The sequence below is a fragment of the Anopheles merus genome, chromosome 3L (genome assembly GCF_017562075.2).
Source record: "Anopheles merus strain MAF chromosome 3L, AmerM5.1, whole genome shotgun sequence".
NCBI lineage: Eukaryota > Metazoa > Arthropoda > Insecta > Diptera > Culicidae > Anopheles > Anopheles merus.
Window position 1 is genome coordinate 19707516 of NC_054085.1, and position 25760 is coordinate 19733275.

Genomic DNA, 25760 nt, shown 5'->3' on the forward strand with positions numbered 1-25760 from the left:
CGTCAGCGGATTTTAGCGAAGCGTCCCTTCTTCCGCTCACTTCGTCGTTTACTATTTGTCACATATGATCATTTCCATGTGATCAGTTTGAGTCCATTTCCTCGAAATGCGCTTCTGCTGCATGTCCCTCATCTGACTTGCTCCTTGCAGATTTTTTAAAGATGTGGCCATATTTGTTACCCTTCCAACACTTAGGACCTTGCATCCTTTACATGATAGTAATATTGCGGTTCTTAAAATAAAATTATTCTACCCCTCGCAGCATTACTGTCTTTCGCGAGGTTCACGGCCTCTACTGTTTCATCTGCTTTGGAAATAGGCTCCACAGCGTCCCACAGATCCTCGATCTCTAGAAAAATTTCCTACAAATTTCCACGTTGATCGTTGACCTACTAGTCGTTCGATTCCGGTGCTCGATTCCCAACCAAATTGATACGTTAACGATTATACCAGTACCATTCCAAAATTATATACACCCGAAATAATCTCCTTAATTTCAGCACGTTTATTATATTAATCTAAAAAAACAACATGTATATTGATATTAAAACCAAGTTCAGTTTCGCTCGCTTCTTCTCAATATCAAAGCTCCTTTACGACACTTCATGTGAGTGTTTTACGTATTAAATCTTAAAAATAATTATTTCGGTCGCCAAAAGATTGCACATCGGTCGAAGCTGCATAGAATTGCTGGTTACATTTTCATTAAGAACTGTTTTTTTTAATGTACACGATGCCTGCCTTTAGTGCTGTTACAATATATAAGCTTTAATACCACATATCGGGGTTTTATTTTACTGGCAATATAATATAGCCTCCTAGCATAAGACGGTAAATTAGATTTTTATTTGGAGCGTTCGTGCTGTATAATCAACCAAAAGTAAATTGTAAATTTGAAAATGTAAAATTACATTTCTGTTGCTAGTCGAATTAGGTGAAGTAAATTGGCATAAAAAACTTATGAACTTTATTGTATAGTGTTATATTTAATTGTATAGAATTCGAAGAGCGCTGGTTTAAACCTAATGTTTTGAAGTGTAATAAATAATAAATATTTAAGAACTAAATTTAAAAGAAACCGCTCATATTTTTTGCTATAATATGTATGATATCACAAGGATGTAAGATTTTATTTTCAGTGAATGTGCCCTTTTTTTAACTCGTGTTGTGAAAACTCAGCGATGGGAATGGGAGTAAGTTGCAATCTATTTTTAACTACTTTTGATTCATCGTTTTACTTTCTGTGTGTAGTGCGAACATCGTTCAAATGACATTTTGACATCGTTCAAATGATCATCGTAATTTTTTTTTTATTTTTTTCTTTTTATACGGTCCATGTCAATTTGTACAGGCTTCCTATTGATGATGGAAATGTCGTTCCAAAACGAATGATCCCAACATGGGATTAAACATTACGATGTTTTAAGTCATTCAGCCATGAGTTGGCCGAGTGAGACTGCAGCAGATTTTATGTTCTCCGTTTCGTCGCGTGGTGAACAGAGGAGAAGGGAGGTAAAACAATGATAATGACATATTTGTCACTTCATCTATCGGTGTGAGCAGCAGTTTGCAGAAAGGTCGAATTATTTTTTGGACGAACTTCTTACCATTATTTCATTATTGGTATGTGTATTTTCTAAAAGCCGTGGGACTGTCAAAGGATTAATCCTTAGGCTCGTTTATGGGAATGATGATAGTCAATAATCCGATACAAGTAACACCTGCGTTAGTTTGCAACTTGTCTTTTTTCCCTAAAATTGATTACACATTAAAGAAATTTTAATACATTGTTTTCTTCACTTACCCCCTGGCACCTGGCTTCACTGGCGAAACCCTCTTACCTGCCTTCGAGAGGAATATTTCTGGAAAAAAGTATAGTTGGTCTCGTGTGGCTGGCGGAACAAAGGAGGAACCGCTAGAAGGACGAACTGTAGATCCTGATACTCGAATAACACGGATAATAGGTCAAAGTATATATTTTATCCCAAATTCATTTTTTTTTATGTTTAGAAGTACAGTGAACCCTCTCTTATTTGACACCTCTCCAATTTGAAAAATCTCTCTTATTTGAACATTTTGCACAGTCCCTTGATTTCCAGTACATTTTTGTTCCTCTAATTTGGAAAACCTCTGAAATCTGTGTCCCTCTTATTTGAGTATGGTGTTGCCATGGTTATTGAAAGATGTATGCTCAAATTAGCGCTTCTGTTCGCAGTTTCCTATAGCAACAGTTAAGGCTGCATACTAAAAGTTCTGTCTCTTTCTTGTTTGTATGGACCTTTCATACACTTTAAACCTCTGTAATTTGAAAACCCCTCTTATTGGACAGTCCCATCGCCTCTCAAATAAGAGAGGGTTCACTGTATTATTTTTTTATTTTATTAATTTCATGTTTTTTCAATGTTAAAAATTTTCGTAAATTTTTTCATTCACGCCTCGCAATGTCATCTTTGTATTGAACTGTAATTTCTCAACAACACGGATGAAAGGAACACGGATAAACGGTGTCCCACTCTACAGAAGTAGACAAGAGTTATGCAGAATGGTGTTTTATTTTCGCTCTCTTTATTCCTGTCTCTCTCTCTCTCTCTCTCTCTTTTTCTCTCTCTCTCTCTCTCACACACACACACTCACTCTTCCAAATTGTCCAAAATCCAGTCGATGTAGTTTTCCACCCGGGTGTATACACCAGGAGCAGTTTCCTTACCGCATGTTCTCAACCCGTACGACACCACGCCGTACTGTACGAAACGTGCGTTGACAGCGATCGTCTTGAGCGGTCCACCGGAGTCACCGGCACAGTTGTCGGTCCGATTCGCTCCGATCGCACACATCTGATCGCTATTGACGGTGACGTATTTGTCCTTCCTTTGCAGCAGCTGATGGCACACGTCATTTGGAAGCTCTCTGAGCAGTCCTACCTGTAGTACGTCAGACCTTGTATCGTTTTCCGTCAATCCCCAGCCGGAAACGTAGTAGATTTCCTTTACGGTGCGCATTTCCGGCGACACTGGCAGGCAGATCGGCATCACATCTGCGCTTGGTTGGTAGAATAGAATAGGCCGTACCGCGGATGAACCGGGGTTTAGAGAACTCTGCGATGTGTCAGCTGTTTTTGCTACTTACTTTCGTTATAGGACGCCTCCGATGCTAGTCGAATCAGGGCAATATCGTTCACCTTATGTCGCCCACTGTAGTCTTCGTGTTTGATCGCTCGCTCCACGGCAATGTCCTGGGGTGGCAAAGCGCACCGCTCCCCTCGCTTGTCACAGTCGATGTCGCTCTTGAGGTCGAACTCGCCCAAACGTACCGAGATTCTGGTGTGAAAAAAATAAATAAATAAAGAGATAATGTAACGATGCAAACCTGCGCTTGCTGCGTTGTGCAAAAGGTACCTGATCGTCGATTATCCGAACGGCACGGGACCGAAATATGAAACTGGCTGCCGGTTAATCGATTTCCAAGGACAATGGATGGTCCAGCAAATGTCAAACTCTCATAAAAAATAATAAAAAATAATTTAACAACTTGATCATCGTTTAAAATGTTCGCCACCGTTGAACAGCTGTCAGATTCATGCGCACGGTTAATTCGTCCCCGGATAATTGACGCTCTACTGTATTGTCTAATAGTAGTTGTAGCAGACGCCTATCTCTTAGCACAGTCGTCAGCTCGCACGACTTAACAACATGCCCGTCGTGGGATCAAGCCCCATTAACTGTGCTGTTATATACACTGTTAAGAGCCTTCATCTCGATATGAAAGAGCCCGCTGGTATTAGTACTTTAAAGCAAAAAAATACAACCGGCGTTGAAATTAATTCAACAAAATCGTTTTCATCTCGGTCGGCTTCTACTTTTGTACACTGTTCAAAGGTAGTTATGTAGAGACCATGAACGTTTATCAAACATCTGAATCGTCTGACGTCTAATCAGGAGAATAGTAAATCCGTCCATAAAAATAGAAGAGGGGGTGTGCGATAACAGATTGTCAAAGGAGGATGACACGGGATCGTGAGCAGTTTCGGAAGCTCCTAGAGCAGGTACAAACGGCGAAGCGTTTATAGTGCCGACGGATAAGCAATGCATATGGTTTACTTACATAGCTTTTCTCGAAAAGCAATGGGCTGCAGTCAGTACGTAGCGCTTGTTGATCAACGTACCGCCACAAACGAAATCAAGTTCCGTGTCTTGCAGCAGTGCCATCCAGGGATACTGGAACAGTATGGCGTCTATGCCGTTGGCAATCTTTGGCTCGGTGTACGGACCGCACTTTTCTAGATCGAGCAGCGTCAGGTTGCGCTTGCGATGGTTGTTGCTGTTCGCTTCCTGCTGACAGCACACCTTGAACAACTGTTGGTAATAGAAAATGTTTAAAAATCAATTCAATTTCTTTTATTTTTTTTTTTTTGACATGTTTAAACCTAATAATAACACCTGTCTAAAACGTCTCATAAACACCAAACGAATAAAATCGTTGTGTTTGGATTGCTGCGCGCTTGTGCATACTTACAACTGTTCCGTTGTTACTTTCACGGTAGCACAACTTGTCGCGAAAATCGCGCTTCAAGCTGTCGGGCCATTTCTTGGGATTGGTATGGTGTGGTCCGAAATGTGCACACTCATTTATGTCTATGCAGGATTCACCGCCTTTACACTGCTTGCCCTCTGCGCGGAGTTTATTTAATTATTTATTTCGTTATTTTCGTTACACACGAATATCCTTTCGTTGGAATTACAGTAACTTATACTTACGTGCGATTACAATCTGACAGCATGCGACAATCAGCAGTGCGACTGCCGCTACCCCTACCATGGCTGATGCCATATCGATACGAATCTTCCCAGCTGAACCCATAATCGGAAATTAACGCTCTTCTGGCTCTAATTTCGATTGGTGCTAAAATGCTACCTATTGAGTCACACGTTAACGTTGGTACGTTGTCCAGAGCACGCACTGACAACTCACTTATCGCGCGCCCGTACACACGACGAACTGGGCACAACTGATGAGGCGCGTGCCAAATGCATGCCAATTTAAAAGTTCCCAGCAGCGCTCACCCATCAACCAATGTGCGGACCTGCCTCCTGCGTTGTCTTCGCCGCGTTGCCCGGTTGGCTTAGCAGAGCCTGCTGTGCACGAGCCTTCACCTTGAACGTTATCGCGTATAGAAACGAACCAAAATGATCTCAAAAATCCGGTTAATGTTGTGGTATTCCAGTTTGCCATAAAAAAAAATCCAAACTGATGCTGAAACCAGCGTGCCTTGCTGTGCCCGATCACTGCGCTGCTACACACGATCCTCCGCACCGTATGTGCGAGTTACTTTCTTCGGTGGGTCACAATCGCGAAGGTGTGTCCATGAACTGAAGATGTTAAAATGTTGAATAAGAACGAGTTTGGCACCAAACATGATGTCTTATACGCGTGTGTGTATATTTTTTCCCCCCTAATCTGATACAACCGGCCGACCACGCACCAAACGATAGCCAAAAAAGACGAAGTTCTATTCCAAGGGAAAACGATCTGTGCTAAATTAATACGGGGAACCCCAACAAACAGGAATCGACGAGGTTATCAGCGGTGTGTTTCTTTTGTTCGGCATGTTTTATTTCTTTTGTAAAGAGTAAGACGTTCTAATGTATTCAATCGCTTATGATTCCTAATTTCGATAGCTTTGAGACCATTAGTTTTCATCACTTTTGAATTTGTTGCAATATTTTAATGCCAAAAATTCAACTTAACTCCAACGAGCTTTTTGCAGGAGGGTATAGAAAACACACCTTCCCTGCTTTATGCTTTTTTCCCCTCCTGATATCCTACAATCATTTCTAAATAAAACATAGACACATAGAGAAAGATATTTTGAAACTCGCTTTTCTGTACCACTCGAAGGACCAGATTGGTTTCAATGCCATAATTCATCACCTATCTTTTTCTTCTTCTTGTAAGTATATTTAAAACGGTTGTATTGTATTTGTATTTGTGGCAATGAATCACGCAATAACTACAACCTTGATTTGAGCCCTATCTGTTCTCGATGGTTTCACCAAGATATAATTATGTTCATTTTTTTCTTCAATGAATCAATGTTTGTCCAGAAACCGTAGCACCAGAGTGTACTGACAAAACCATTGTAAACGAAGTAGCCGTATAATAGAAGTAGACTTCAATATATTTAGGAACGATCGATTCATTTAGTTAGTCGCAAATCAACCATTGACGAGAACGGTCGTATATAAAAGAAAAACTTGTTAAATAAAACCTTCGAAGTTATTTCATAGAAGAGAGTTCCTTTAACCATCATTCTTCCCAAATAAGAGGAATTGATTGCTGAAATCAATTGCATAGACCAGCGATCGCGGCAAACTTCCAGACCAAACGATCTAAATTCTACAATAATGTGCGTAGAGTTTCACGTGAAGAGCCAAATTCTTAAACCAAGCTCAAAAATGTGTGAAAGTTCTACGAAATACATGAACTGTAAAGAGTCACCATCTCGCTACCGAAGAGCTATCATTCGTATCATATTTGTTTCGCGCTTTGGTTCTTGGCTCTTTTCACTGTCAAATGGTGGCGCTGCAAACGATTCGTAAGTGGTGCTACGTTACGACAGTGATGATGAATGCTGCAAACAAGAACAGTTAAGATACTCATGAATCATTAGAATCTTTTATAAATCTTTAAGGATGCATGAATCTTCAAAGGTTCTTGAATGTGGAGAGCTCCATCAACATTTGGAGGTTCGATTCGAGGTTTGAATCATTCATCACTGAAGATTCATATGAATGAATTCTTCACAAAATATTCCTGAAACACAACAATAATCACGAAGATGTGCTCAATCAGGAGAGTTTATGAGATAGTGAGAGCAAGAGAGAGAGATAGAGAGAGAGAGAGAGAGAGAGAGAGAGAGAGAGAGCGAGAGAGAAAGAGATTTTATTCTATCAAAAAAGAATAGATGAGTTTAGAATTAAGGACTAATAAGAAACCGTTACGTCAAAAGTAAAACTTATTTCTGCACAAAAACCATTGAAAGAGCTTTACAGGCTTTTCCGAGTCAATTTACAACATTTTTTTTTTACTATTATCATTTCAACACGCTTTATTTTTTATTATTTTTTTATTCAGAAAGAACGGCTTCGGCCGTATTGCGAATTGCTTGAACACAAATTACACTCTTGATCACGCGAGACGCAAGTCCCCCGTGACATGCTTTTTATTATTATCAGTAACTAGTTTTCTGTTGCGATTAATACATGTTAAACTACTTTTAGAAAAACGGTTTTTATCGTTTTTTTTGTGTTTCATTGATTGATTTTAAATTTCAAATAAAGCTGCATTTCTGAAAATTTTCACGTTTTACTCCAATAAAATGTAAATGTGTGTATATTGGCCGAATTTACCCGACCCGAATTTACGCGTTTCTCACTGTCATTCCTATTTCCTATTTCGATCCGAACGTTCGGATTCGATTGCGATTCGACTGGGATTAAGTCCGAATGGAATCTTTAAGGGATTTAAATCCTACCAACAGCATTGGGATTGAATCTTCGAGTCTTCTGAAGCCCGAATCTCCCAACACTAGAGCTGGGTGTATTGTCAACTGCGTATTGCCTGTAGCGAGGATCACCAGCTGAAATGATAAAGACGAGATCTCCCTCACTATCCCGTGATTAGAAAGTATACATATTGTTAGAAAGTACTAGCAACAGGTAAATTGTCAGAAAGTTACCTATGTGCGTTTCCTAATTCCTTATAAAACATGTGCGAATTATTTCTATTATTTAAAACTAACTTCCTTTTGCACATCAGACGCGAAACTTGCCGGCTGCTCCATTGTTTCCAATATCCAATCCAAATAAGCGTCTGTATTAAGGTAAACTGCGGGAAAGTAAATACTGCAAACTCTTGGCCCGTTGATAAAGAATCCGCGCAGAAAGTGTTTTTCACTTGAGTGTAGTGTTTGCAGGGAGTGAAGTGTAATACCAGCGAATACACCGACACATTCATCAAGCTCCGTTCGTTTGATCATCACACAATGCTGCGTACTATCTATGGTGAAGCTCACCTTCAAGCCTTGCCACCGTTTTTGACATTCCAGTGGATCTAAATACCTTTCATTGACGGTAATGATTTTATAGTCAGCAAAAGCTGAGGATTTATTATAAGACGCCATTACTAGGCTCGATGTATCATAACTACGGATCGAATCCATGATCGGCAAGCAGATGGGCCTCACATTCGGCCGAGATGTGTCTACAGCAGTTGCAAGCTGAACCAACGCAATATTGTTATCCTGATTGGTTCGGTTATAGTGCGGGTGAAAGATGATCTTCTCGGTGGTAACGCGTTGCGAAGGAAGACAACACAATGCAGAGTTATTGGCCCTAGCGCACTCTGTACGATCTGTATCAAGCCCGAATACTATAACATTTCTGAAAGTGGAGAAGAATCTTCGGTTAGGATCTCCAACACAAGTCAAACCACACAACCGTACTTACTCTGCTCTAGCATCGATGAAGCAATATGCTGGACCTACAACATATCGGTCGCTAATGAGTGTCACCGTACATTTGGTGTCATTGAAAAACGGTGCATTGGAGTAGAGGGCTCCCCTCCATGGCATTGGATAGAAGTTCGATGATTCTCCGCAGGTGGTAAAGTTAAACAACCCCCTCTCGGGTGCATGCTTAACGGACTTCAAATTCACTCGTTCTTTTCTCGTTGGGCTGGGGAAGGAAGTTTGACGCTCTTTTTTCCGCATGTTCTCTACCACCCAATCAAGATCCGCTAACATAATCCGGTTGAACACGTAGGGCCCATAAACCAATTTCTTGAACATATTTAGATCATTGTCGTCCACTCCGTACAGAAAGTAGCGCATTCGTTTATCGTACCACACGCTCGTGTGGAACGGGGTGCCCACGAAGGAAAATAATTCTGTTTGTCGAATCTTTTCTGCCTCGATTGCGCAAGTGATGTTCTCGTCCAAGGTGACGAATTCACGTTCAAGTAGTAATCGTTGCTGGCAATTCAGGTGATCGATGATTTTCAACTTTTTGCTGTCAACGTAATTCGGGTCTGTGGTAGACGTTATGAATACTTCTGTGGGTGTTTGCCGATGCAGTTGATGCATGAAAGGCAAGCAGATGGGTCTAATGGAGGGATTCTTCAGATTGGCAGGCTCGAGCAGCTCTATTAGTGCAAATAGCTGGCTAGGATGATCAGCAGAAGGGAAGATAATGTTTTTTATTTCTACCTTCTGCTGTCCGCATATGTTAATGGTACAGTCGGTGATAATATCCCGATTATAACTACCTAGACTAAGAATTTTCCTAGAAAATAAACAAAATAAAGGGAAGCTCGATAAGCATTAGACATCTACGCTACACGCAAAGTCACTTACCAAGTTGAATTGTTCGCTAAAATACTTTTGGGGGCTAATGCGTACCATTCGCTTATGAGCACTACAGTGTCTGAATCCAAAAAGTCTTCATCCGTAACATTTTCGGTAGATTCAAGCTGCCCGACCCACGGCGTGACCGTTAGCGGTCCCAAATTTTCGAAAGTTGCGCCGGGTATGCCACAGGTTTGCATATCAAAAAGGTGCAGTTTTTCCTTTCCCGGCTGCTGCTGCAACATGGCCCATTCCGACTCGAGTGTTTGCTGCGTGGTGTTAGCATTTGCAATTGTCAACCCATCCGCTGACTCTAAGCTGCGGTACCGCATGTTGTACAGCATCCAGTCGATATATGGTTCCACATTGTTGTAAATTGGTGGTGCCCGTGCATTACAGGCCAGCCCAAGCAGCTCGAATCCTCGTAGAAAGTATTGCTCCTTGCCGTCAAACATCTTCATTTCCTGGAGCGGTGCACCCGCCACTAATGAATAACAATTTTCTTCATCCCGTTGGTTTGCTATTTCTGCACACAGTCGTTTGTTTTCCAGCTCCAACACAATGTTCTGCTCAGCGTACTTTTTCATACACTCGGCGGGCTCAAGATAGTGAATGGGAATGGTTTTGTAGGAATCGTCTTCCCTAGCAACCGTTGCTACGTGTAGGTTTGCCTTTGCGCTCGTTCGTAGCTCGGGCGTTACAGGCACGCAGATGGGCTGCACATGCGGCTGACTGGTGTCGGCAGAGACCTGTAGCTCGATCAGTGCGATATTGTCCGCCGTATTGTTCGTACCGAACTTTGGATGCACAATGATCCTTTCAATTGGGCGTTCTTGTAATGGATAGGGACATACCGAGGACTCATCAAAATAGGTGCATTGCTCCTCCCCGTCGTCAATAAGATGACCTAGCGCAACGAAATATCTTTGGAAGGAAAAAGTGTGGGAAAGTGATTGATGGTACCTTTCGTAACAATGAAGCAATACTTACTCAATCGCCTTATTTTCGAAACAATGTGCAGGTCCGACCGCGTACCATTCATTTATCAGTATAACAGCACACCTAGGATCATCTTCAATTCCTACTCTGACAAATCCAAGCCAGGGTATCGTCCATCGTGATACACCATCCGGATAAACGATAAATTGTTTTACGCCACACGTTTTAAAATTGAACAGCCGCAGTTTTTCCTCATAATCAATGTCCAGCACATCGCTGTCGTAGGACAGCACGCGCTGATCAATGTGCGGCTTAATCCATTCCAGGTACATGGCCACATCGGTATAGGCAGTGTACTTGAGCGGATCACACAATCCTGTATTTCCGCGCAACGGAGTGAACGATACCAGTCCCCTGACGTACCATTTGCCACCGATTTCAAAGAACATGCCACCGCCGCTATCTCCATTGCATGCACTCACACCCTTCTGTCCTTTCCCGCAGAACATGTCCGTTGTTAGATGAGTGCCAAACACCGTGCGATCGCTTGCGATGCACGTCAATGCATCCACCACACCAACCAAGGCCTGCTTCAGCTGCTGCGACACAACGTCCTGCTCATTTAAGCCAAATCCAACGATCGTGCCATTTTTGCCCACGATCAGATCCTGCTTACTGTCCATTGTCCACAGACAGACGGGCTGGACGTACTTGGTCATTGTGATGTTAGTCCTGAGCTTTATAAGCGCAATGTCGTGGATGATGCTGTTGCTGCTGAACCCGGGATGTACTATGATATCCCGTACATCGTGTATCTGCGTGTACTCACTTGCCTTTTCTAGATGGTTTTGTCCCACGTGTACTAACACGCGGGTTGCAGAAATCACACCGCCAGCCGTATACACGCAATGGGATGCTGGTAAAATGAAGGTTTAAAATAATGTCTAGCACATTGCGCATTATTACATACCGGTGAGAATAGTGTTGTGATCAAGGATGGATCCACCGCATTCGTATTCATTGTGTGCCTTATTTCGATAGAAGATCGCTGCATGCCACGGCCAGTGACCGGCCTTCGCGTCTACACCGTTATGGATGAGGTAAATTGACTTCACCTTACGTCTACCGCACGTTAAATGATTCTCTTCTTGTGCATCCGCGCCACTACGCGTAACTAGACACAGAAATCCGAACAATAAAAGAAACCGTTTCACCGAACAACACATCATAAGACAATCTAACACACACACACACACACACACAAAAGCTTTCGGAGCGTTAGTTAACTTAAGACACCAGACCGCACTGTACCGCAGCGAGGTAGTTAGTAAGCTCTTTCATCCACGATCGGTGGAAAATCACGGGAGAATAAAGAAATGAAGTTCATCGTTATGCACTTTGGATGGACAAATTTTGGAAGAAAACAAAAACGCCAAAACTGGTTCCAAAGCGCAGCGAATAATTCCGGTTTACGAATCTTTATCGTGTACAGAGAAATAAATTATGCAAAGAACGGAATATTCGCATGAAAAGCGAACAAAACCGGTAGCTACGATCGTTTGATCGGCTGATAGCGCGAGTAAGTATATTTCCGAATAGGGGAATGATGAGAACGCTTTGCGTTCCAGAATGCATCTCATTTTATTCTGCATATTGTAAATGTAACCCTATCTAATCCTTGTAACAAACTGGAGATCAGGTAATGTAAATAAAAACACACGTCTGGAATGTTAGAACATTTATTTATTTTTGATATCGAACTGTCTATCGATCTGTATGGAGTGAGAAGTTAAATGAAGATTTCTAAACCAAAGAAAGATTGAGAAGCAGTTTTACTTGTGAGCGGTGTGTGGGTTTCTTTTCTCGCGGCTTTCTCGAGATTTCGGGAACCCACGCGATCGCTTAGTTTACGGACTGCCTAATTCGTCCTTGTCTGCATACAGTACAAGGTGCCAGCATGGAAGGGATACATTCTATAGATGTCATAAAATTCCAACCAAATTTTTGTTATCTGCGAAAATGATGTCTTTTTCTTATTCTTTGGCACCACACAACAGTTGTCGATCATGGCCTGCTTGAACCACTAGTGGGACTTGGCTTTCAGTAACTTATTGATAACCAATAGCAGGAATGTCAGCCCTAGACCGCAACAAATTGCATCGGGTGCAATCGGGACATCAGAGTATTGTTAGAAAGCTCTAATGTAAAAAGATATGCAAGTGATCTTTTTTCAACACAGACGATTCTTTGCAGTATTGAGCGTGTTTTATTCCTGCAATAGAGTCATCTCGACGTCTAATGGGTTAATATTTTGAGTTGATTTGTATGGAACAGTTTGCTTTGAGGTCATTTTTGTTTAACTGTACTAGAAATCAAAATAAAATAAAATTGTATTGACAAACTACTTGAATGTCTATCCGTATTGTAGTATGCAGATGGCTCAGAAAAGTCATGATTTGGACTCCTTCTGACTCTTCGACCCCGAACGGATCCGTATAATTCTGCAAATGTCTGTCTGGAAATTTACTTTTACTGAGCCCCGTTTGTAATGATCTGAATTCACCCTGGGGCTTGTTCAATCTTTGATTTGGACCAGGATTCTAGTTTTAGAGCCGTAGTGGTCCCAAGACTCTGCGGAACTACTACTGCGGAATAGTCATCGCTAAAAAGTTCGTTTGGCTACAATCCTGTGTCAGCCATGCATATTCAATCTGCTATACACAACTTATTATAATACACACTATCAGCTATAGCCACATTGTAACACACTTTGGAAAGCCAAACCACACCCTTGTAACACATTCAGTAAATCAGATCATACTATACACACCCGGAAGAATGCAAGCCACAACGTTCATATAAAAACAATTGTGACACACTTATCAGAACTAACCGAAACGCACAACATAAGCAGGAACAGTATGTAACCAAAAGCAGGAACAGTATATGCATTAAACCCAAAAGAGGAACTTAGTGATAAGTCAAACGTAACTAGCTGAGTGAAAATAATAACTTTCCCACATAAAACCCGGAACCATATGTGAGAGACCTTTAACTTCATTTGAGTTTAGATAAAACCAATTCCGACCGTGGCAAATAAGATTCGTTCGGACTGTCAAGATAGGACATTACGCTGCCTAAAACCTTCGCCTTCCAACTTATTTAAAGAGTTTAGTTATGTCCCCCTTCCCAAGGTAAGGCTTCTAAACTCCAACGTTTACAGTAAAGGAAACCCCTTCTGGGTTTCTATGATCGCCTGGACGATCAAGTATTGAAAAGTCCGCTTCGAACAAAGTATTATTCTACATCGATACATGTCAGCGAAACACTGACCTACCGCGATGGTACTCGAAGTACAGTTGTACGATCATCGCATCGCAAATGGATGTTTATTGTTTTGGGCCTAAACCTACTGCGTCGATGCTGGTGATCGAAGCTCCATCCGGACGGAGGCTGGTTGCCGCTGCTCCATCGGAGTTGACACATTTTGTTCGTCTTTAATTTTTTTTTGTTTATTCAAATTCTTTTTTTTTTTTTCGTTGTACGTTTAGCAGCGATACAATCAAAGGCTAGTTTTTGCATTGTATGCACGAAATTAAATGCCTGATCTCAAACACCGGTCGTCTACGGCACCGACTCATGCCGACACGCTGCCGTTCAGATCAACACTGCACTGGGAAGGTGTTGTTTGACATTCCAATTGCATTATTTATAAAAGAGTTCCACCATCGGAAGGAGCGCTACATTTACTATTGGCTTTTTTTTTTCCTAATATAAAAGCATGTAAGCTAGGAAACATTTAACTGAAATTTAGCACAAAATCAAAAATCAATAAATTGGGCACATTTAGTTTTACGTTGGTCACTTGGGGCAAAATATGTGGCGAATATGGTAAATATGGTCCTCGTGATCACACATGAGCTTACTGGACGCCGAGATTACCATCAAACTAACTCCATTACATTTGTGTGAAACTTGTTTTATTCAAATACTGGAATACATAGGAACTAATTAAACATATACCGTTGCTAATCAGCTGTAATTTATAAGTAGCATTTCAGATGGTTATTTTAGATTTTTTTAAGCCAATAGCTTATCTCGTGATTCAATACGACCCTACAATCCCTGGCACGTACCTTTAAGGAACTTCGAAGAGCCTACACATTGAAGAAAAAATGTACTTCAATGTTTTTTTAAAGGAAAAAAAACTTGATGTTTTATACTTTGAGAAAGTTCATTAAAATATTGAAGTAGATTATTCTTCTAAGGTTACAATGGTAACACAATGTAAAATGTTTTTAAAATAAATAATGGCTTATTTCACAGACTGTTTGTCACTTCAAGCAGAACTTAGCAAATGAATGTCCGAAACCGATGGGAAATCACCGCGCGACACACCGGACAGTTATCGACGCCCGTAGAACACTGTACACAGGACACTAGAATAAAAAAGGAACCAATTATTGAATGGAAAAAATTGAATAAAATAAATAAACCCCCCATTACTTACATAGATGGGCACAGGGCATGAACACAACATCCGCTTCCTGCGTCAAACATATTTTACATTCGCGCTCTTGTTTCATGCGTTTGTTTTCCTCTCTCAGCCGTTGTGCCAGCTCGCTGGACGTTTCATCGATCGGACCGGAAACCGCTGCACTGTGCGCGGTTGCCGTATTGGCACCGTTCTTAAATCCAGCGATCCCGTTCCGGAGCACCTCGTCGACGGTATCGGCGCCAAACACGAGCCGCAAGAAACTGCACTCCGCAAAGCATCGGGCATGCTCCTGCCAGGGATCATCGGTCACAAGCCAATCCCGGAGGCCAGCGTCACATTGGAAGCAGCGCACCTCATCGTCCGTGCCGGTGTAGTAGAATCCGGCCACCGCCAGCCGGGTCGGATTTTGCATGTGACCAAAGCGCCAGCTCTCGAACGATCGGATCCGTGCATCGAGTACGGCAAATTCTGGCATGTACGGCATCTCCGCCGGTTGCACTTCCGATCCGGATCCAGCGGACGACATGATCGCGGAAGCACGGGCCCGACTCTAGTTGGTAAGAACACTGCGCACTCGCGAGTTAATTGCGCACAGTTGCAACAAAAGCAGTAGCCGTTAGTGGCATACGCTTAGCGACACTTACGTTGGTTCAATGGTGGAATGATGCAACTGCTGATTAAGGGGATTTACAATGTCCAGGGATACTCCAGGGGATGTTTTGTTTGTTGATTATGCTATGATTCACTGTCTCGTTCTTGTTTTCATGTGAAGCAGCTGCTGGTGATCGTTCCCAGTGAGCAATATGTTAACAAGCCAAACTGATTAACTGACGTCAATTAGACCGCGCAATAAACAACGGCAAATAAAAATGTGATGTCAAAGGTGTGTATACAAAAGTGAATTATTTGCCATTGTTTTTAAATAACTCCCGGGTTTTGGGGTACGATTGTGTGCCAACTAGAGAATATACACTCGATAATTGAATTGTACCTGGATTGACAATTTGTCCGTCTGGTCTGGTCTACCAACTCCAACATGAAGTCAACAGTGCGTGTGAATCTGACCTCACGACCATCTAAAATAAGTTTTTTGTCGGAATGTTATATGAAATGTTATTTTTTGTCGGAATGTTATATGGAATGTTATTTCTTGTCGGAATTTTATGGCTATATAGAAAGCTGTGGCCGTTCAAATAGACATAGAACGAAAACGTCTCGCGTGACAAAAAGTAGCTCAATTTTACAAGTTTTCGATTATCTACTCCGCGTAGATTAAAATTTCAAACACAGTCAATTTTTTTATTTTTTTTTTAAACATAAAAAAACTAAAAATAAGTTCAAATTAACTTTTTGCGTTTGACATTAATCTGGATCGTAATTATTCGATCGAATGAAACTAAAAAATATTATTATTAAAGATATATCTAAAATCACGACAAAAAGTAGCTCTGTTTGCAAAATTGAGCTACTTTGTGTCGCGCGTGACGTTGTCACTCTTTGTCTATTTAAACTGTGATCATATAAAGGTACATTCGCGAAGCACATGACAAAAAAGGATGGCGATATAACAATGAGTATAAAGCTCTACAACCACTGGACAATCCCGTAAAGTTTCAAAGTCGTAGAATTTTTTTAAATGAATATTTAATTTTCCAGTCACTTAAACTTAATCTTTAGTACTTGAGGAATCGTATGTAGTTACTGTAGAGATTGTAGTTGATGAAAGTGAGTTAAACTCAGTGTATTTTTTTTAACATCATATACAGGCATAGAAAATCAGATGGTTGAAATCTTGGAGGAAAACAATCTATTACCCCCTGTTTACACATGCCAATCGCCAGTAGCGAACTCAAAAATTATATAGAATTGAGGATACGGTGGGTTCGATGGATGGGTTTTCCATCACTTGCGGGTATCCAGTAGCTCGATTAAAGATGGATGAGTTTAGTAATGGATTTACGAGAGGTAGGTTAATTTATGATAAATATCTAAAAAAAAGTTTGAAAGAAATTATCTCAAAAATATAAACATAATGGAAAATCAGGGGATATGTGTATTTTTTGTCTTTGATACAGCCGTTCTTTGTTTAAATTTTAACGGTATCAAACCAACATCGTACAACTGAATCTTGTTATTTGGGTTACTTTTAAACGCCGTAGTTTCCTACCCCTCGTATAATGTCAAACCGTCAATTGACATGTGTAAACAAAACACGTGCGTTTTGTTTACTGCACCGATTGGCTACCTTTTTCCATAACACATTTCGTTTAATTTTGCGGCATCTTGCTGCTTTCATAATAGGTAAAGTATTAAAAAATCTAACAGCATGAGCAAACTATTCGAAGAATGTGAGTGGGAAGATGATTTACCAACGATCGGAACTAACTTCCGTTTCACGAAAACTAAGGTAATAGCATTCGTTTCGGGACTGTGAAACATAATTCATTCCATTTAATCGATCTGTGATACTTACAGCAACCAAAAGAACAGAAAAAGACCAAAGGTAAATCAGAATCCAGCAATGAAGAGAATGCAAATGAGCCACAAACTAACGGCCAGCACGGTGCCGGCTGGTCTGTTCTGGTAAAAAATCCCAAAAGCAAGAACGCTGAACGACGGAAAGCGGCAACAGAGGTCGATGAGCCTTCGGAGAGTGAGAAACGGAAAGGAAAGAAGAGAAAATCCGATGATGTAAATGGAAAAAGTGACGAAACGGTTGACGATGCAGGGTCTCAAAAGCACCAGAAAAAGGCGAAACAGAATGAATCCGTGACTGTTAATGGATCTAAAAAGCAGAGCGAAAAATCATCTCCCTCCGAGCACCCGAAGTCAAATGGTAGTGAAAAAAAAGATAAGACCACAAATGCAAAAGTAAAACCAGTCAGCTTACGAGAAAAACTAGTGGAAAGTCTGAAAGGCTCGCGGTTCCGTTTCATCAACGAGCAACTGTACAAAATCCCTGGCCAGGAGGCGAAAAAAATGTTTCAGGAAGATCCGGCCTCGTTCGAAGCGTATCACGATGGCTACCGGCAACAAGTCGAGCAATGGCCAATGAACCCGCTGGATCGAATGATTAAAAGTATCCTGAAAATGTAAGTTGCAATTCCAAGCGAACCGTAGGAAACAGAATTAATTTGTTGTTATTTTGCTGCATTTTTAGGCCCAAGGATACGATCGTAGCCGATTTCGGTTGCGGAGAGGCAAAGCTGGCCGCATCCGTACCGAACAAGGTGTACTCGCTCGATCTGGTGGCGAATCACAACGGCGTAATTGCCTGCGACATGGCAAACACACCGCTCGAGAGCAACTTTGTGAATGTGGTCGTGTTTTGCCTATCGCTGATGGGTACCAATTTGGCAGATTTTTTGCTTGAAGCAAACCGTGTCCTTAAAGTTGGGTAAGTGCAGTTTTCCATGCAATGCTTCCATACAGACAGTCAGTAATACTATATTTTGTTTCCATCTTTTACATTTCTGCAGCGGCATTATGAAGATTGCGGAAGTTGCGTCGCGTTTCGAGAACGTGAACGAATTTGTCAACAATGTGAAAAAGTGTGGCTTCCAGTTGCAAACGAAGGACCTAAAGCACAAACTATTCTACTTCTTTATTTTTAAGAAAGATCGCACCGTCATAAAAGGCTCGACCAAAATCAAACAGTTTAGCTTAAAGCCATGTTTGTACAAGAAACGTTAAGGGAAGATATGTCTCAACATCTAATACTAATACGTTGCTTTGCGATCGTATTACGCTGAAAGTAAATAAATTCTTGACTGAAATGTAACGAAACCCGAACGATAAGGCATTTCTTTGTATGTAACTGAACCTATTGATGATGTTTTAACGGCATTTTCAAAATCGATTGTTACTGGCAACACTTCCCTCGCATAAAATAAAAACACTGTTCAGTCTGGCAGCACTGCCCCATCGCATTTGACGTTTGCTGTCACTGTTTACGGCAGTGAAAACGAAACGATAGAAAAAAAACGCTTGGCGTTGCGGTGTTTTGCTATCGCGGGTTTGTACAGCAAATATAGGGATACAGTGAAAGATTGCAAAATATGGCAGAAGTACAAAGCAATGGTGCCGAAAAGGAAGTCGACGTGGAAAAGCCGGCACCAACCCTTTCCGGTCCGATTGTGGGCATCATCTATCCACCGCCGGAGGTGCGAAGTAAGTAGATCGACGGTGCCGCCGCCGCCGCCGCCACCACCGGATGCCAACATGCGCTCAATTATATGTTCGCTTACTGTGTTTGTTTTGTTTTACTAGATATCGTTGACAAAACGGCCAGCTTCGTTGCCCGCAATGGTCCGGAGTTTGAGAGCCGCATCCGGCAGAACGAGCTCGGCAATCCGAAGTTCAATTTCCTCAGCCCGGGCGATCCATACCATGCGTACTACCAGCACAAGGTGCAGGAGATCCGGGAAGGCCGCACGGATAGCTCCTCCGGGGCGGCGGGCGGTCAGGCCGGTTCCGCTGGAGGACTGCCGAAGGCGCAGGTACCGAATGCGACACAGCAGAAGCAGCAGGAGCTGCTGAAAGCCGTCACCGAGCAGCAGTTCGTGCCGAAGGATCCACCGCCCGAGTTTGAGTTCATTGCCGATCCGCCCTCGATTTCGGCCCTGGATCTGGACATTGTGAAGCTGACGGCACAGTTCGTCGCCCGCAATGGGCGCCTCTTCCTAACCAACCTGATGAACCGGGAGCAGCGCAACTGCCAGTTTGACTTTCTGCGCCCGCAGCACTCCCTCTTCCAGTACTTCACCAAGCTGCTGGAACAGTACACAAAGATTCTGGTGCCGCCGAAGGACCTTATGAACAAGCTGAAGGTGGAGAGTGCACCCGGCCGGAGCAGCATGAACGTGGTGCTGGAGCAGGTGAAGTATCGCGCCAACTGGATGAAGCACCAGGAGATGCAAAGCCGCCGGGAGGAGGAAAAGGTGGAGCGGGAGCGTATTGCGTACGCCCAGATCGATTGGCACGACTTTGTGGTGGTGGAGGTGGTCGACTACCAGCCGTACGAGTCGGGCAACTTCCCGCCGCCGACCACGCCGGACGAGGTCGGGGCCCGGGTGCTGATGGAGGAGCGCATGAACGAGGAGGATCACGATATCGAGATGCAGATCGAGTCGGACAACGACGACAGTGACGAGGAGCCGCGCCGCGGACCGGCCGAGGGCAACGGACAGGTGAAGCTGTCCCAGATGGAGAATCTGGTCGGCAAGCAGCAGCAGCAGCAGAAGGACAACACCCAGGTGCAGGACATGGACGAATCGTCCACGTCCGGCGACGAGGATGGCGAACGGGCGAAATCGCTGCCCGCCCCGGTTGCCCCGCCGACCCACGACAAGGTCATTGTGAAGAAGTACGACCCGAAGCAGTCGCAGAAGGTGGCGAAACCGGTGCCGACCGGTGCGGCGGACGACTATCTCATTTCGCCCATCACGGGCGAGAAGATCCCGGCGGCCAAAGTGGCGGAGCATATGCGCATCGGGCTGCTGGATCCGCGCTGGGTCGAGCAGCGCGACAAGCACATCGAGAAGGTGGCCCAGGAGAACGTGTACGCACCGGGGGCGGCCATCGAGGCGAGCCTGAAGCAGCTGGCGGAGCGGCGTACCGATATCTTCGGCGTCGGTGACGAGGAGGCCGCCATCGGTAAGAAGCTGGGCGAGGAGGAACCCCGCAAGGACGATCGCGTCACATGGGATGGGCACACGTCGAGCGTGGAGGCGGCCACACGTGCCGCCCGGGCGAACATTACGCTCGAGGCGCAGATCCATCAGATACACAAGGTGAAGGGCTTGATACCGGACGAGGAGAAGGAAAAGATTGGTCCCAAGCCGATCCCGGGCTCGATGTCGGCCCCCTCAAAGCAGCAGCAGCAGCAGCACCAGCAACAGCAACACCATCATCAGCAGCAGCATCATCAGCAGCAACAGCACCATCAACAGCAGCAACACCATCAGCATCAGCAACACCACCACCATCATCATCAGCAGCAGCAGCAGCAGCAGCAACAGCATCATCAGCATCAGCAGCAGCAACAAAATGCCCAGCTGGCCGCCCAGATGCAGTCCCAGAAGGGCATGTCCCAAATGCCACCCCATCCCATTCCACCGCCCGTACCGCCGATGATGATGATGGCGATGGGGCCGCCACCGTTTGCCGTCGGAGCGTATGTTCCGCCGATGGCGCCACACGCCGCCGCACCACAAATGCCGCCGGGCGCCGGTGTTCCTCCGGTTGTGCCCGATCCGCAGCAGCAGCAGCAGCAACAACAGCAACAGCAGCAGCAGCTCATCCCCGGACACGACGGTGGGCAGGCGATGGATGAGCCGCCGAACAAAAAGTCCCGCACCGAGGACAATCTGATCGAGGAGAGCGTGTTCCTGGAGCGGCACGGTGCCGCCGGCCCGATCACCGTACAGGTGCAGTGCCCGAACATGACCGAGAAGAACGACTGGAAGCTGAACGGACAGATACTGTCGCTCACGGTCAATCTAACCGACACGGTCAGCTCGGTCAAGGCGAAGGTGCAGACGGAAACGGGCATGCCACCGGCGAAGCAGAAAATTTTCTACGATGTAAGTGTTTCATTCGTGTGGGATGACATTGAAGGAGGTGAAGTAACGATCCGTTTTGTTTTTTGTTTGTCCCTTTGTTTTGCAGGGCATGTTCTTCAAGGATAACAACACGATCGCCCACTACAATCTGCTGAACGGTGTAACGGTCGCGCTGCAGCTGAAGGAACGTGGTGGACGCAAGAAGTAAACGCATCAAGGAAATCGCCTTGGACAAGGAAATGAGACGTAAAAACTACGCTACGCGCATTTGGAGTTTTAAAGATTCTATGCAGAAAACACTAGCAGGGGAGTCAAATTATAATATAGTAGGTAACACTTTTGAGTTTGAGAGTGACACATAACCAGCCGCATGCACTTTTGATGGAAAATAGTAATGGCATTTTCCGCTGCATAAAGTAAGGTTCTTCTAATTAGCAAAGTCGTATCAGGTCGATATGTATATGAGCATCATAACTATTTCGGTACGATGTGTAATTAAGCTATAGGTGCGTTCTTGTATAAAATAAACACAGTTGATTGTAATTCTAGCATTCGGAGATTTTGCAGATGTTTTATTGCAAGTCTTAGCTATTTTTCTTTTGATACGGCGTAAAATCCGTGGCCATCCTTCATATCTCAAGCCGAGCAAAGGATAGTCTTGCCAGAACCTTTTATGATCTCTCAAGTATGCAAGGCATAACTCATTCTCAGTCTCAGTCTTCATTCTCAGTAAAATGTCAAACAGAGCATTTTGCGCTTGAATTGAGTGCTTCCAGGTAGTGCTTTGGCTCCGATCTGACTCCGGCTATTGTTAGTTCGATTTCGGCAAAATCCTACCCTTTAATACTTCCCGGAGTCGTCTGGAGTCTTTCGAAGTCGTTCGGAGTCGGAGTCGTTCGGAGTCCAAGTCGTCGTAGAGTCGTATGGAATCGGCCTTTGATGATTCAGGCCTGTATATGAAATATCACTTTACACGAGCACTTCGTATACAGGCCTTTGATTGAAAGGCCGACACCGGACGTCTCGGACCCCAACCAATACTGGACGACTCCAGACGACTCCGGACGATTCCAACTTCGAACGACTCTGGCCGATTCCGAACGACTCTGGACGACTCCTGGCGATTCCGACCGATGCCGAAAGACTCCGGATAATGTTGGGTGGCTCTACCTTCCAGAGTTAGTTCCTAAATTATTGGAGTCCGATCGGAGTCGACTTAGGATTTTCGGTCAACTTTTCCCATCACTAATTCCAGGCACTGCTGCAGAATGAGAAATTAGTAAAAGAATACCTGATTTGTACCGAAATCCTGATCCTTCTCTGTGAAGAGAGTCAACGTGAGGAGTCCTGAATTTCAGTCTTAAATCGATGGTTCTAGCTGCATCATATGAAGACCGCACGCATATCAGGTTTAGATTATTTTATCAGTTTCATTTAACATCTCAAATGCATTTCGTTTTCGTTTCGCTTCCGAACGAACTCCACTGCCATCACCAATACAGATGAGCGCAAACGTGACAGGCACGTCAAACTACTCAAAGTTAGTGGAAAAAATAAAAACATAATTTTGTATGAATTAGGGTTCTTTTAGTGAAAAAGCAATCCTTTGCCTTATTTTATTCCAAGAAATTACTCTCGTTTATAACAACAATAATGAGAATAAAAATAATACCACTCCCACGGTTCGCGGGTTGGCCATCTCTGGCCACAACATTTGATTCTGCCACATTGTATGTGTCTCGTCAGTGCCGCCTCGGTTCAAGAGCAGAGTTACGTCGCCGTCGGCAGCCACCACACACTATCGGACGACACGCGAATTAACCTAATCAAACCTCGTCAGTGTCTTCCCTTTTCCGATTCTTTCTGGAGTAATTGTACCTACACAGATTTTTCCATCACCGCGTGCAACTTCAACATGGTTCTCAAGCTTGCTCAGGTAGGTGACGCTGTTGTTGGAATCCTATTGGAAACCGGTATCATCTTGGGGCCTAATCCGGCTTCTTCTACTGTGTCGTTGCTAAGCGCCCAGCGCACACTGTGTTTGAGTTGGAATATTTATGTAATCGTCCGACGTGCTCCCGTGCCCGCGTTGTTATTATCGTTTTCGTTGTTTTGCCCACAGTTTGCCGGCCGTGCGATCGGTACCCGCGCGCACTACTCCACCTCGGGCAAGCGGCACGACGTGGTGATTGTGGCCGCCACCCGCACCCCAATTGGAAGCTTCCAGAGCAGCCTGTCGTCGCTTTCCGCCACCCAGCTCGGTGCGGTCGCGGTCGAGTCGGCGGTGAAGCAGGCGGGCATCGGCAAGGAGGACGTGCAGGAGGTGTACATCGGCAACGTGTGTGCGGCGGGGCTGGGGCAGGCACCGGCCCGCCAGGCCGTCATCTTTGCCGGGCTGCCCAAGTCCACCATCTGCACCACGGTCAACAAGGTGTGCTCGTCCGGCATGAAGAGCGTAATGCTCGGCGCGCAAACGCTGATGCTCGGCCAGCAGGACGTGATCGTGGCCGGCGGCATGGAGTCGATGTCGAACGTGCCGTACTACCTGAAGCGGGGCAGCACACCGTACGGTGGCGTGAGCCTGATCGATGGCATCGTGTTCGACGGGCTGACGGACGTGTACAACAAGTTCCACATGGGCAACTGTGCGGAAAACACGGCCAAGCAGATGGGCATCACGCGCAAGGACCAGGACGAGTTCGCCGTCCGCAGCTACCAGCGCAGTGCGGCGGCCTGGGCGGCCAAAGCGTTCGAGGCGGAAATTACGCCCGTGCGCATCGCGGGCAAGCGCGGCAAGCCGGACGTGGTGGTGAGCGAGGATGAGGAGTACCGGCGGGTGAACTTTGACAAGTTCGGGCAGCTGGCGACCGTGTTCCAGCGGGAAAACGGCACCGTCACGGCGGGCAATGCATCCACGCTGAATGACGGCGCGTCGGCGGTGGTGCTGATGACGGCGGAGGCGGCCGAACGGTTCAAGTGCAAACCGCTCGCCCGGATCGTGGGCTTTGCCGATGCCGAGACGGACCCGATCGACTTCCCGATCGCACCGGCGCTGGCCGTACCGAAGCTGCTGCAGCAGACGGGCGTCCGGAAGGAGGACGTGGCGATGTGGGAAATCAACGAAGCGTTCTCGCTGGTGGTCGTCGCGAACCAGCGCAAGCTGGACGTCGATCCGGAGAAGGTGAACGTGCACGGTGGGGCCGTCTCGCTCGGGCACCCGATCGGCATGTCCGGCGCGCGGCTGGTAACCCATCTGACGCACGCCCTCAAGCCGGGACAGGTTGGCTGCGCCTCGATCTGCAACGGTGGCGGTGGCGCCTCCTCGATCCTGATCGAAAAACTGTAAGCACCAAACGGGGTGGGATGACCCTTAGCCCGATTTACAAATTACCTCGGAACGTGTGTGTGAGTGTGTTGGTGTGTGGAAGAGAAGTGCCCTCATTTCCCATGATCGGTAAGGGGGAAAGAGGGGGCGAGAAATTAAAGTGCATTTATTAGAATAGTACAGTCCCCGTAACACCGGTCTCGACCAGAGGCCGAAGATGTGCGCAGGCAATATATTTTTCTATGCTACAAGCTGGTTTTAAAATTCAATAAAATTGAAATGCATTTTTCGTTTTTTGTCTTTCTTTTTTCCATTTTTTACCCTCCATTTCGCATGTCTTCCGCAACAGTGCCAACCCGATTGCCCCGTGGGAGGAAAGCAGGAGGACGGCCGGAAAGCCACTGCTTACGCTGTACACCCACGACCATTGCACGCTGTGTGACGAGCTGGTGGAGCAGCTTGAGGGGCAATTTGCCGGCCGCTACGCTTTAGAGAAGGTCGACATCACCCGGAAGGAAAACGTTCGCTTTCTGCGCCTGTACCGGTACGACATTCCCGTGCTCTTCCTGAACGGTCAGTTCCTGTGCATGCATCGTTTGAACGCGGATTTGCTGCAGAAGCGTTTGGTGGAATTGGAAACACCAAGCTCAAAGGAAGAATAAAGATATGGGATAAGTTAAAATATAGGAAGCCTGGACTGTAGTGTTTAGTGAAGCGTGGATCTCAAGGGTTAATGTATACCGATTTTCGGATTTTGCTTTATTTTTAACGGTTTTTGCGTTTCAAAATGTATCGTTTTCCGTTCAATGTCCTTTGTACTTTTAAATTGTAAAATAAAATGATAGAAAAATCAAAGCGAATGATCACAAAAAGAATAACATGCCCAAATTCAACACAATCGAACATTTTCCACAACATCAAACTACGAAAAGGCATACCGCCAACCATCAACGGACGCCTCAACACGCCAGCGTAAACACGGCGCACCAAATTTGTTTTGCTTTTTGTAACGTCAACGCTCGAAACAAAAAAAAA

The 25760-nt window shown here is 44.7% G+C and overlaps 5 protein-coding genes across 6 annotated transcripts; 3 read left to right on the plus strand and 2 right to left on the minus strand.

The window, feature by feature from the left end:
* Positions 1-2536: 2536 nt before the first annotated feature.
* LOC121599020 lies at positions 2537-11671 on the minus strand. Its single transcript, XM_041926490.1, has 10 exons — positions 11310-11671; positions 10391-11255; positions 9410-10324; positions 8505-9338; positions 7799-8438; positions 4755-4866; positions 4513-4667; positions 4102-4352; positions 3127-3317; positions 2537-3034 (listed from the first exon to the last, which is right to left on the minus strand). Exons 1-10 carry the CDS (start codon positions 11566-11568, stop codon positions 2631-2633), a joined length of 4626 nt encoding a protein of 1541 aa, XP_041782424.1. The 5' UTR covers positions 11569-11671; the 3' UTR covers positions 2537-2630.
* Positions 11672-14422: 2751 nt separating this feature from the next.
* LOC121600379 (death-associated inhibitor of apoptosis 2-like) lies at positions 14423-15628 on the minus strand. The gene is made up of 3 exons (XM_041928907.1): positions 15482-15628; positions 14850-15403; positions 14423-14778 (listed from the first exon to the last, which is right to left on the minus strand). The coding sequence occupies exons 2-3, from the start codon at positions 15361-15363 to the stop codon at positions 14690-14692; spliced, it is 603 nt and encodes a 200-aa protein (XP_041784841.1). The 5' UTR covers positions 15364-15403; positions 15482-15628; the 3' UTR covers positions 14423-14689.
* A 1415-nt stretch (positions 15629-17043) lies between these two features.
* LOC121599211 (ribosomal RNA-processing protein 8) lies at positions 17044-18618 on the plus strand. Its single transcript, XM_041926840.1, has 4 exons — positions 17044-17244; positions 17313-17929; positions 17998-18234; positions 18317-18618. Exons 1-4 carry the CDS (start codon positions 17164-17166, stop codon positions 18528-18530), a joined length of 1149 nt encoding a protein of 382 aa, XP_041782774.1. The 5' UTR covers positions 17044-17163; the 3' UTR covers positions 18531-18618.
* Positions 18619-18785: 167 nt separating this feature from the next.
* On the plus strand, positions 18786-21951 carry LOC121600642 (splicing factor 3A subunit 1). The gene is made up of 3 exons (XM_041929439.1): positions 18786-19007; positions 19107-21421; positions 21507-21951. Exons 1-3 carry the CDS (start codon positions 18896-18898, stop codon positions 21606-21608), a joined length of 2529 nt encoding a protein of 842 aa, XP_041785373.1. The 5' UTR covers positions 18786-18895; the 3' UTR covers positions 21609-21951.
* Positions 21952-23138: 1187 nt separating this feature from the next.
* Positions 23139-25440, plus strand: LOC121600643 (acetyl-CoA acetyltransferase, mitochondrial). 2 transcript variants are annotated; one of them, XM_041929440.1, is made up of 3 exons: positions 23139-23336; positions 23523-24742; positions 25075-25440. In XM_041929440.1, the coding sequence occupies exons 1-3, from the start codon at positions 23316-23318 to the stop codon at positions 25385-25387; spliced, it is 1554 nt and encodes a 517-aa protein (XP_041785374.1). In that variant the 5' UTR covers positions 23139-23315; the 3' UTR covers positions 25388-25440. The 2 variants fall into 2 exon arrangements, with proteins under 2 accessions (XP_041785374.1, XP_041785375.1); XM_041929441.1 differs by lacking the exon at positions 25075-25440 and having other exon boundaries at positions 23523-25009.
* Positions 25441-25760: the final 320 nt, after the last annotated feature.